A 12,164-nucleotide genomic window follows, 5' to 3' on the forward strand; every position below is an offset into this window, starting at 1 on the left:
CGTCAGAATATCGTGATATTTAAGGTCATGACAAAGAAGACAATTATGTCCAAGATACATCGAAAATCGATCTAGTAAAAATACTGCGAAAATCTTCATGGCAATGTATACTGTGGGGTTGCCTATTATTTGGCGTATGTGACGTCACTACTAAAAAGGTCTATTATGAAATTTATTGAAAAAAAAAACTAATATCAGTCGATCCTAACTAGTTTAACATTTTTCTTTATTTAGTGAAAAAATTTGAATTTGTAATTTTTAAGAAAATGGTTTTGCCTAACCAAAAATCTCACACGGAAAAAAGCAGACAAATAGAAATACAGTAGAAAGTTTGTTTTTGACTCAGTTTTTAATATAATTTTTATGTTCTTCTATTCTAATAATGTTTCTCCAATTGCATTCACTAGGTATGCTATAATTTAGGGCGTATTTGACAAAACACTCCGTAAAATATTAACCGTCTCAAAAATTAAATTTGTTACCTTAATTTTTCTGATAATACAGAAATATATGAAATTTTTATTGAGAATGTAATTTTCCCTTCTTTGACATAATTTGTTTTACGTTCAATATTCTTAAAAACTCTTTAAACAAAATTCTCAGGGTACTGATTGTTCATTAGTACATTCAAAAGAAATCGATTTGGCTCTATTTTAAAAACATTTAATTACCTCTTTCTTAGATGAATAGAATTAAAAGTACCTTAACACTTGTTTCCAAATTTGCCATTTTTTTTTAATTAAAATATCTAGAAAGAGTAATGTACTGCTCTTTTCTATTTTCAAAGTAAATTTAATTGTTGGTTCCTTATTATTAATATTTAATTCCTCAGTTGTGAGAACTTTTTATTTAAATTATACATAGTTTTTTCAAAAAAATCCATACAAATATGGTGTATATTGTTAAAATATTTACTGAAACTTATTTTACCACAGTGCTGTTTTTATTTAAAATTATGGAACTTTTTAATATTGACAGATTTGACCCTGACATGCGCAGTAACAGTTTTTTTTGTTATACCTGTGGTTTTTACACCTTTTTTTACATATTTGATTAGTTAGTCTAGTTCTACCACATATACGTGTTAGTGTTGTGCTAGGTGTTCATCCTGGTTGTGAATAGGGGGACACCCTGTAAATATTTTAATGTGAATAAGCGGGATATTTCACAAAAGAGGAGCCGAGCGCGGTGGTTGCGGAAAACAAGACGAGACGTTAATTTGTAAATTAAAACAAAACCTTGGCTAACCCTCTAGATCGATGTCAATTTATTAGTAGAGCGCAAGGATAAGATTGTTCAAGCGCGGCCTAATTCTACATAATTATTTCACTTAGCGAGGAACCCTCACCACAAGTACCGAATTACGGCTGTAAATTTTCCAAGTTTGGTTTACAATAAGCAACAGCTAATTTTATCACTCTCGGTCTGGGATAGAATTGGATTTACAAATTTAGCAGCGAGGGGTTCATGATTAGATTTACATGTTGTAGTTTAGTTAGGGGACACATTCTACGCCAGAACAAGCAGGGCCCAGTTAGTGCGATGACACACTTTCAATCAACGTACATGTCATACGACTAAAACCCGGCAGGCCCCACGTTAAAACGACGGCGAGGCGGTCGTCGCCAGCCCCTTACGCGCATCCGTTTCGATTCCGCTTTTTTTTACTTTCCATAAGAGTAGTTCGAAAATAATTTTCACTTTGTTGTTTTTTTTTTAATAATTGCAAAACCTGTAACAGAAAAAGTGACGCCCGTGTCAGTTTGTTTTTGCAGTTTTTAGAGCAAATAGCGCCAGTTTTTTGTTTGAATCGGAATTAAAATAAAAACATTCAAGATTCGAGAATATATTTCCCGCGTCCTTTTTTAATAAGCCGGAAGATCGATTAAACCAATTCGAGATATCCTCCCGATCCGGGCGCACCACGTATAAATATAATTTTGACATACATGACATTTATTAGCACTTTCGTGTTCGAATAATTCGATCCGCCCTCACACGTCACGAGGAACCCTAGCGGGGATGTTATATAAAGGCGTTCTACCCCGCACATCACAAGCCACCTTATAATAGACACGTCGAATCAAATAATTAGATATAATTTGCTTTATTATCCTATAAAGAATGTCAATTTAAGAACAGTCAAGTTGACAAAGGTTTTTAAAGCGAGAATTTAAAGAATACTATTACTATATTTTAAAAATTACTTAGAAGTAACATATTTAAATAGTGGAGTCAGTCCAATTTGTAGCCTTTACACCTTTATCACGTTAGTATTGGTCTATTTTATTTCTTTTACATGTATTAAGTGCTGTGCGTGGTATCATACTGTTTATGAATAATTATGCAAACAAATTACAAGACTCAAATCTCGTATATATTGCCGCCTTTTAGTTGCAAAGTGTTGGTGACATGCACAGAAGAACGCGTAGAAAAAATTACAGTAATCGGAGTTGCAAGTGTCAAAGAAATTTTCTATTGTAGTTATTTAGAAAGCTCGATATACAATTAATAGTGGTGTTTTGTAACTGGACACGTTTACATGTAGATGAATTTTACGAGAATTTCTTGTAGAGTGGACGGACGGTAATGAATTTAAATTATTGTCTACTTTTGTCTTCAACAATGAGGTTATGACACTGCCCTGAATCTAAACTTGCGAGCAGTGAATAATAAAGCAGCCGGCCATTTTGTTTTTATTAGGGGGCATTTTGTTTATTGCTTTCGCTTCTACGTGATTTGTAAGCTGAAGTTTCATTTTGTCTTTGCCCAGCTATCTTTATTACACCATCATCAATAAAGGATACATGTTTATAATTATGCATTACTCTATATACAGAGGACGGAATACGTGGAGGCTTCTCTGAATAATAGTAAAACAATTTTGTTGCAAACGTACATCTATTTTATTTCGACAAGGCGTACGACGATGTAAGAGTTTCATCCTAAATGTCAACGCCCTCTGCGTAACAGCTTTTTTAATAGAATGACACATTTTTCGTTTCACACAAAACATCTCTGACATTTGCTACCCATTATATCACATTCGCACTGTATTAGATATCATTTTTCGTTTACCTTTTAACGTTTTATTCGGGGGCGGCCCGTCCCTGTTCCATGGGGGCTCCCCGTGGCCGGAGAAGTCCCTTAATTTGAGGTATGAGATCGTCAACCTAATAATGCTGGCTTTGTCTAATTGCGAAGTGATCGCCGCGGGTAGGGGGAGCATCTTCGCCAGCTCGTAGAATTCGAAATTTTCTTTGCCCCTCCTCGACCTGGCGGCGTCCCTGCTTTTTTCTTTCCGGAGCTCCAGGATGCTGCAACAAAAACCGAAAGTTAATCGCAACGAAGTTATGAGGCTCGACAGGTAACATCGGTGGAAAACCGTCAGTTTCTCGGGCCTATTTTCACTAAAACCGTACGTAGAACCTCGATTATCCGAACTAATTGGGACTGAAGGTGGTTCGGATTATCAAGCAGTGCTCACATGAACGCCCAAAGTTAAAACAGCCGAATACGTTTGTATATATATACAAACTATCTACTATAAGAAGGCCACTCCTATGTATCTCGCTTAACACACGATGTACGTCAAAAATCTTTATATGATTTTTACTGCATTTTTTGAGGCCTTGATACTTGTAAAAACAAATTTGAGATCCATGGCCAACTTTGTAAGTAATCATAAAAAAACCGGAAAAGTAACGAACATTTAGGGTCGTCTAACTTTCTTATTTTAAGAGATGGAGAAAACTTATTTTTAATAAAATTTCATGGCAAAATTGATATCTTTCGCGTAGTGTAAACAGATTTTTAAAATATAGTATGCAATTTGCTACGCCCTCTACGCGGGCAAAAAAAAATTGTCATCGAAGCATAGGTACTTCGGATTACTTGTTGGGAGAGGGGTTTGGATTATCGAGGTTCTACTGTAGACCTAAACTATTATTTGTGAAACAAAACCTTTGGGATCCCGAACATCTTAATATGACGTAGACCATTAACATAACAAGTAAAAAACAAAGTAAAATTCAATTACATTTTCTTAAATAAATTCTAAAGGCGCCTCAAAACGACAAGTTCTTAGAATATTTTCCCATTTACTTGAACAAATTTCACTTTTTTTAATAAATATTTTGATAAAACATGGCTAGAAATAAATAACATATCCAATCTATCCCTTCACATGTACAAGTGACGTTTGTGTTCGATATAAATTAGGCGAAATAAAGGAACCGAGTGGAGGTATTTTGGGTTTATCTCCGCTAAGCGTAAAGCTGTATTGAAATCAGTGTTCCCTTAGGGGAGGTTGCGAATGAAACAGACGGAAATTTAGATTCGACGTATGGGACAATGGTCCCAGAGGATGAATAAAGTCAAAAGTAACGTACCGAGATCAGAACCTAAGCCTGGAAAAACGGAAAACTATCGGAGATGATTAGTCGACGCGAAACGGGGTCTGATTTTCCGGTTGGGATTAGATAGTCCGGGGAGAAAAGGTTAACTACTATTAGACTGATTAACGGAAGTAAAAGGTACAAGCAAATACTCGTAAAGTAAATTCCAACCCGTGTAATCTTCGTAAATGTTTTAGACTAAATTTACTTAGTCCTGGAATATTACACGTTGGAAAAAATGCCTTATTTCGTAAACGACCACATCATAACGCAACAAAATTACGGTAAAGTTCTGAAAAGCACTGTTTGTAAATTATAGGGTGCTAAAATTAGAAAAAAATCGCATTTCCTTCCTATAATGACGTTAAATTAAAAAAAAATTAAAGTTGCCATGTAAGTCCATCTATTGTTTAGTAGACCGGACAGTCGACGGGTTTTCCAGTGGCGTTCAAGTGGTTTTTAAAGAAATGGTGATAATAATACACAGTAAAAAAATTTCACTCATATTTCACTCAATTTTACTCGTTAATATATCCACACCCGATTGAGTGAAATTTTCCCTCTATTAGTTTGAGTACAACTGAGTGAAACTATTACATCAGAAATGGGTGAGTTTTACTCAAATCCAAGTTACTGATAACTATCAATTGAGTGACTTTTGAACTGTTGAACTATTGAACTATTATTGAGTCATTTTTTCTCAGACTTGGTTTTTAATTAACTAAATATTGAGTGAAACTATTGCATCAGAAATGAGTGAGTTTTACTCAAATCCGAGTTATTACTAACTATCAATTGAGTGACTTTTGACTCTATTTTGAGTATATAAAACCAATTTAGTGTTGACTTTTTCTCTAATATGATTTAAATTTAACTATTATTGAGTCATTTTTTACTCAGACTTGGTTTTTAATTAACTAAATATTGAGTGAAACTATTGCATCAGAAATGAGTGAGTTTTACTCAAATCCGAGTTTCACCTAACTGTCAGTTGTCTATTCTGAGTATATAAAACCAATTTAGAGTTGACTTTTTCTCTAATATGATTTAAATTTAACTATTATTGAGTCATTTTTTACTCAGACTTAGTTTTTAATTAACTAAATATTGAGTGAAACTGTTGCATCAGAAATGAGTGAGTTTTACTCAAATCCGAGTTACTGCTAACTGTCAATTGAATGACTTTTAACTCTATTCTGAATATATAAAACCAATTTAGAGTAGACTTTTTCTCTAATATGATTTAAATTTAACTATTATTGAGTCATTTTTAACTCAGATTTTTACTCAATAATTTCACTCAATGTATTCACTCCGATCCTTTATTGCTTTCACTCACACCGATTTTTTTACATTGTATAATCACAAATGAGTAAAATTATCAAAATGCCCAATATTAAGTTAAAATGTACTCAATAATTTCACTCTATAGGTTCACTCCGAACCTTTATTGCTTTTACTCACACTGATTTTTTTTACAGTGTATGGTTGCTTTTAATTTTGTTTTGTATACACTAAAACGATTAGTCACAGCGAAAAAAGTAAGTAAATAAAAGAGAAAAGTACACTTGTTTTTTTCACTGGGGGATTTCTTGTCGGGCAAAAATGATTCCGCATGAATAACCCTCCGCTAATCCTTTGAGGCAAGGGTTGATTTAATTCATTTTTTTTTGCATATCGCAAGATACTCAGTTGTAAACAGAGACTGAAATGTAGATGTTTTTAAGACAAACAAATGAAGATCAAATGTTTCTGTGAAATAGACATACAGATAACTTCTTCAAAATTGCTAAGCCTTATACGATTTTTTTAATGTCTTTAAATTCTTTAAAAAAATATATACATTTGTTTTTTCTGAATTTGTTTCAAAAATTGGCACGTAAATGATCGCAGCAAGCTTAGAATTTGTTATTTTGTGGTAATATCTTCCCATTTAACATCAAATATTTGATTTTCATTAATTTTCCACTTACTACATTAATGGCTCGTAAATCAGAACAACAAGTTTAAATAGGCCGGAAACATTTTTTTTGTCCGCGAGTGTAACATAAATTAATCTCGGTGATTAAGATAAAACTCAAAATATTATTTTAGTGGTAAATGTTCATGAGAAAACCGTTTGATGTTTACTATTTTCAGGAAGCAGTAGTTAAAACAAATAATATATTATCGTGCCACCCGAAACGTCCGTAATGATGGATTAATTTATCTAAAGTACACAGAAAAAAAATGATCTTGAATACGTTCGAGTATTACCATCTCGAATTAAGTAAAATCCAAGACAATTTATTTACGCAAATACAGTCATTTATGCGACACGTAGATGCTAGTAACACTTTTCCAAATCCCACAAGTGAAAAAGACACTCTACACGCAAGTTGCGTACGACATTTTTTCTACCACTGAAAAATATACGTTACAGATTATAAACAATCTATTTATATGCACTGCCGCGTAAGTTATTTGATTTTATGCACTACTAGTAGTAGAAAATGAAGAATACTTTGTATCTCTTAAACAAATCAAAGATATTCAGATGTGGTTTCCGCCGATCAATTTTTCTGGAACGCCGAACCAGTGACGGCTTAACCATTCTTTTTTTTTTCATAGGGAATATGAGAAACGGCCGAAAGTGTCAGAACTGACCCAAAATACGTGCTTAAATAAATACGCAAAAATAATGTTAAAGTTTTTACAATCCGTTCCTCATTTTTAACCATTTTATTTCTCATTAGATTTAGATAGTTCTGTTGGGTATAACTTGTAATAGTTTTTTTATGTAGGTAGCAAAATAGATGCATAATGACAAATGTTATTTGATATTTATGTATTTGCAGTGCAAATTGTATGTAAATAAGTGCAAATTATTGCTGTTGTTTAAGTTGTTTGGTTTTCTATCAAATTATTCTTATTCCAACTTTTTTCCTGATCGTCAAGTTTGACGTTTAATTCATAGCCAACTTTTGAATTTTCGATGAATTTAAATAACAGCTACGATACGTATTACTAATTATTCGTGTTTGGACTATGATTGAGCAATTTTTGGGTCCTAAATATACATTTTACAAGACACCGGCCGGTCGTACATAAATTCTGACTACGATATCGTTTTCAACTGGTCAAAATATGTCGTTAATGAAATGTCAGATGTTATGTAGAGCAAATCAATTTTGGACTATGATTGAGCAATTTTTGGGTCTGTTTTCAAGCTAAATATACATTTTACAAGACACTGGCCGGTCGTGTATAAATTCTGATTTCGGTATCTTTTTCAGCTGGTCAAAATACGTCGGAAATGCTATATCAGATGTTATGTAAAGCAAAATCAATTTTGGACTATGATTGACCGATTTTTGGGTCCGTTTTCACCCTAAATATAGATTTTACAAGATACTGGATAATTGTGCAAAAATTCTGATTTCGGTATAGTTTTCAGCTGGTCAAAATACGTTGGAAATGATATGTCAGATGTTATGTAAAGCAAAATCAATTTTGGACTATGATTGAGCAGTTTTTGGGTCCGTTTTCACCCCAAATATAGATTTTACAAGTTACTGGATAATTGTGCATACATTCTTATTTCGGTATCGTTTTCAGTTGGTCAAAGTACGTCGGAAATGATACGTCAGATGTTATGTAGAGCAAAATCAATTTTGGACTATCATTGAGAAATTTTTGGGCTCGTTTTCACTCTATATATACATTTTACAAGACACTGGCCAATCGTGCATAAATTCTGACTACGATATCGTTTTCATCTGGCCAGAATACGTCGGAAATGACGTCAGATGTTATGTAGAGCAAAATCAATTTTGGACTATGATTGAGCAATTTTTCGGTCCGTTTTCACCCTAAATATAAATTTTACAAGTTACTGGATAATTGTGCATAAATTCTTATTTCGGTATCGTTTTCAGTTGGTCAAAGTACGTCGGAAATGATATGTCAGATGTTATGTGGAGCAAAATCAATTTTGGACTATCATTGAGCAATTTTTGGGTCCGTTTTCACCCTAAATATAGATTTTACAAGGTACTGACCAGTCGTACATAAATTCTGACTACGGTATCGTTTTCAGCTGATTAAAATACGTCGGAAATAATATGCCATATGTTCTGTAGAGCAAAATCAATTTTGGACTATGATTGAGCAATTTTTGGGTCCGTTTTCAACCTAAATATAGATTTTACAAGATAGTGGATGGTTGTGCATAAATGCTGTTTTCGGTATCGTTTTCAGCGGTCAAAATTCGTCCGAAATGATATGTCAGATGTTATATAGAGCAGAATCAATTTTGGACTATGATTGAGCAATTTTTGGGACTATTTTCGCTCTCAATATAGATTTTACAAGATATTGGCCGGTCGTACATAAATTCTAACTGCGGTATTGTTTTCAGTTCATGAAAATATCGGAAATGACTTGGGTTTGGACTTTTTTGTGTCTGTTAATTAAAATTGGTCCTAGATATTAGTGTGCTTTATCAATTATTGGATTCAAAATGAGTAGCACTACCGAAGTCTACATCTTCGCACTCGAGTTTTTTTTGTGTTTGCCGGTGTTATTGTTGGGAAGACGCTTGGCTAAACGTGGAAATATCCATTTTTCGCGGGATAAATCACACCCGAACGATATTGCCGGCAATAAACGGACGCAGATAAATGGCAATAGTGATTCATAAACATCCGGAAAAATCTAGATGCGCGATTGAAAGAGTCGCAAGGGGCCCAGTAAATAACGTCATATCCACGAAATCAACAAATCCCGAACGCGCCAATTGCGGCCGTTTTCATTTTATTTCAGCTTTGTCCCCCCCCTCCACCCCCATATCGGACAATTGGCAGTATAATCGCATTATCTTATCCTACCCTCGGGCGACGCTATAAAAAGAAAAAAAAACTATAAGGATTGATTATAAGGAACCGCAATAGCGGCCGGCCTGGCGAAACGGAACCGTCGGATTGCCGCTGCCGGACCCATCAGGATGCGTGCCTATTCCCGTTCCCAGGGGAATCAGTTCGATAATTCAACCAAAGAATTGTTTCTGTCGGCATTCGCGTCTGCTCAATTTACGGCACTTGTGAGGGGCAGTGCGTGAAAACAAAATTAAGGAGAACTTTCGGTAAAATTGGTAGAAATTGGTCTATGCTACTTGAACCGTCATTTCGGTCCGTTGGGAATTACTTGCCCCTCGGTCGGCGATTATTAGGTTATCTATCAGAAAGAAACCTTCTATAGTCTCGCCGTCGCGTAGCCACCCCCCCTCCCCCCCAATACGGCTTCGTACCTGGCGACACCTCTTCCTCCTGCAAATCCTCTGGAGAGCCCTGCCGGCCTTTTACCTTCTGCACCGGAATCCCCTGCACTCATAAGATCAGTGACGGCACTCGCAACCGCATTTCGACACCTCGATGCAACTATAACTCTGCTGTTTGCGAAAACATTACATTTTTATAGTGAAAATTTTAATAAATGTTATCAAAAGTTCTTGAAAATTAAGGAAACATATGAATATCCGAAATTTGGCGACAGCTTGATGAAATTCACCTTGCCCGCAAGTTGCTGATGCGCAGTGGCATGCTCATATATTTAAAGATATAATATAAAACCATTAAACAACCATATGCGCCCAAGTAAAATTTACCCGCAAAAGCAATTTTAAATTAAAATAGGAAACCATTCCACAAAATATTCGCATACGTTACTTAGGAATTTCTTCAATCCATAGGTGGTTCATTAGCGCTATTTTAAAGGGTACAAAATACCGGACAAAAATTTTAGTTTTCGAAAAATTGAGCACAAAAAATTGTTTTTGATTAATTAAATGTTGGCACTTGCTTCTGTGACACCCTGTACATAACAGTGGCGCCAAATTTTATTTGGCAATGCATTTGTTTTGAATCACGGTCCTACCATATTTCGAGTAAAATATTGCTTCCTAATCCTAATTAATCGTTTATGAGTGATTTATTTTTGCACTCAATATTTAGTTCATTAAAAACCAAGTCTGAGTAAAAAATGACTCGATAATTGTTAAATTTAAATCATGTTAGAGAAAAAGTCAACACTAAATTGGTTTTATATACTCAGAATAGAGTCGAAAGTCGCTCAATTGATAGTTAGTAGTAATTCGGAATTGAGTAAAACTCACTCATTTCTGATGCAATAGTTTCACTCAGTTGTACTCGTACTAATAGAGTGAAAATTTCACTCAATCGGGTGTGATACATTATTGAGTAAAATTGAGTGAAATTTTTTTACAGTGTAGACGTTAAATTAAAAAAATAAAAGTTGCCATGTAAGCCCATCTATTGTTCGGTTGATATGAATTCTTGCCTCGATCCGGTCGACAAGTTTTCCAGTTGCCTTCAAGCGGTTTTTAAAGAAATGGTGGTAATAATACACCGTAAAAAAGTTTCTCTCAAATTTCACTACTAATAGAGTGAAAATTTCACTCAACCGAGTGTGGACATAAATTGATACATTATTGATTAAAATTGAGTGAAATTTGAGTGAAATTTTTTTACAGTGCATTCTATTATTTAAATGAGGAGGCTCTGGGGCGCCACCACCCTCCCCTAGAAATTTTAGTACTAAAAAATTTAATTTAAAATTTAGTTTACAATGTTATCTACATAATCAAATAGATTAGCCTTATGAAATTAACATTAAAAAGGAAATATTAAATTGTAATTGTGCAAAACTCTGAATACGTGGGCTCCTGCTCGACTCTACTTCTGTAAAGTGTTTACAGCGGTGGTCATGGTTACCGTCGCATAGCAGTGAAAGACGGATTGGCAGTAGCGCATATTTTATGCAGTTTAGGCTCTGTTTAGTACACCAGAAACCAAATAACAGCTATTTACCGCTTTTTTTCTTAATAAACGTAATTTTGTTACTTACATATTGTTTTTTATGTTATTAAAAAAATTGTTGATGGAAAAGTTTATTTCGGACAAAAGCAGAAAATTGCACTTTCACTATAAAAAACCCTATATTTGAATAGAATAAAACCGCCCAATTATATTTGATTTTTTTTTTAATACTTTATGCCTAAATTTTTCCGGCCTCCCTGGTAAGTCAAGAGCCGCCACTGTGAGCAGGTATTTTGATTTTACTTGCTTCTGACCGTTAATTTGAATTCTGAGTTTCGAAGACCGTTGGCCTCGGTAAAACCACCCAAGACACGATCCAAAAATTCAGAAAACGCCTTGTATATATCCAGCGAAACGTTTCCCGCGATCGGGGGCGCATTATTAAGTGCCGCCACTGTTTCACTTATGGCTTTCCGCCCTTCCCGGTCCGATTGAGTTTTCGAAATGGCAAATGGACCACGTTCTGATGATGATGGTAAAAGACGTCCGTTCACTGGAGTGCTGACTGGCAGCCGCGGATAGCTCGGTTTATGGTCTTCGGACGTGAGAACTTGTGTCGCGCTAATGACCGGGGCTCCCCAAGGACTCGCCGGACACTACGGCCGATCTCACATAAAAAAACTTCCGGGTACACCACCACCGAAAAAAAAGCTATTCAGCGTTACCGGTCCCGCGAAATTGGATCGGCGTACCGCGCCTGCGCGTACGCCTCAGTTTTTTGTAAAGTGGAAATGTATCTGTTTCTTATTCGTGTCGGCGAATATCGGATAATGTTGCAAAGTGGTTTTTTTAAAGACCTAGAATATTTTTTTTTATTAATATCAAACCAGTTAATTAATATAAAATTTTTCAAATTGATGCCGTAAGTGCTCTTCGGTTCTGTATATATATA

At 34.9% G+C, this 12,164-nt stretch overlaps 1 protein-coding gene across 2 annotated transcripts in view; it reads right to left on the reverse strand.

Annotated features, from left to right (window-relative positions):
* The window catches only part of LOC108917025 (protein trachealess), a 37,928-nt gene that overhangs the window by 19,029 nt on the left and 6,735 nt on the right, over nucleotides 1-12,164 (reverse strand). For both annotated transcript variants that reach the window (XM_018723444.1, XM_018723442.1), the window contains exon 2: nucleotides 3,079-3,317. In XM_018723444.1, the coding sequence (XP_018578960.1) occupies nucleotides 3,079-3,317 (239 nt within the window). The remainder of the gene's footprint in view (nucleotides 1-3,078; nucleotides 3,318-12,164) is intronic.

Source organism: Anoplophora glabripennis, unplaced genomic scaffold, assembly GCF_000390285.2.
Source record: "Anoplophora glabripennis isolate ALB-LARVAE unplaced genomic scaffold, Agla_2.0 scaffold2, whole genome shotgun sequence".
NCBI classification, from domain to species: domain Eukaryota; kingdom Metazoa; phylum Arthropoda; class Insecta; order Coleoptera; family Cerambycidae; genus Anoplophora; species Anoplophora glabripennis.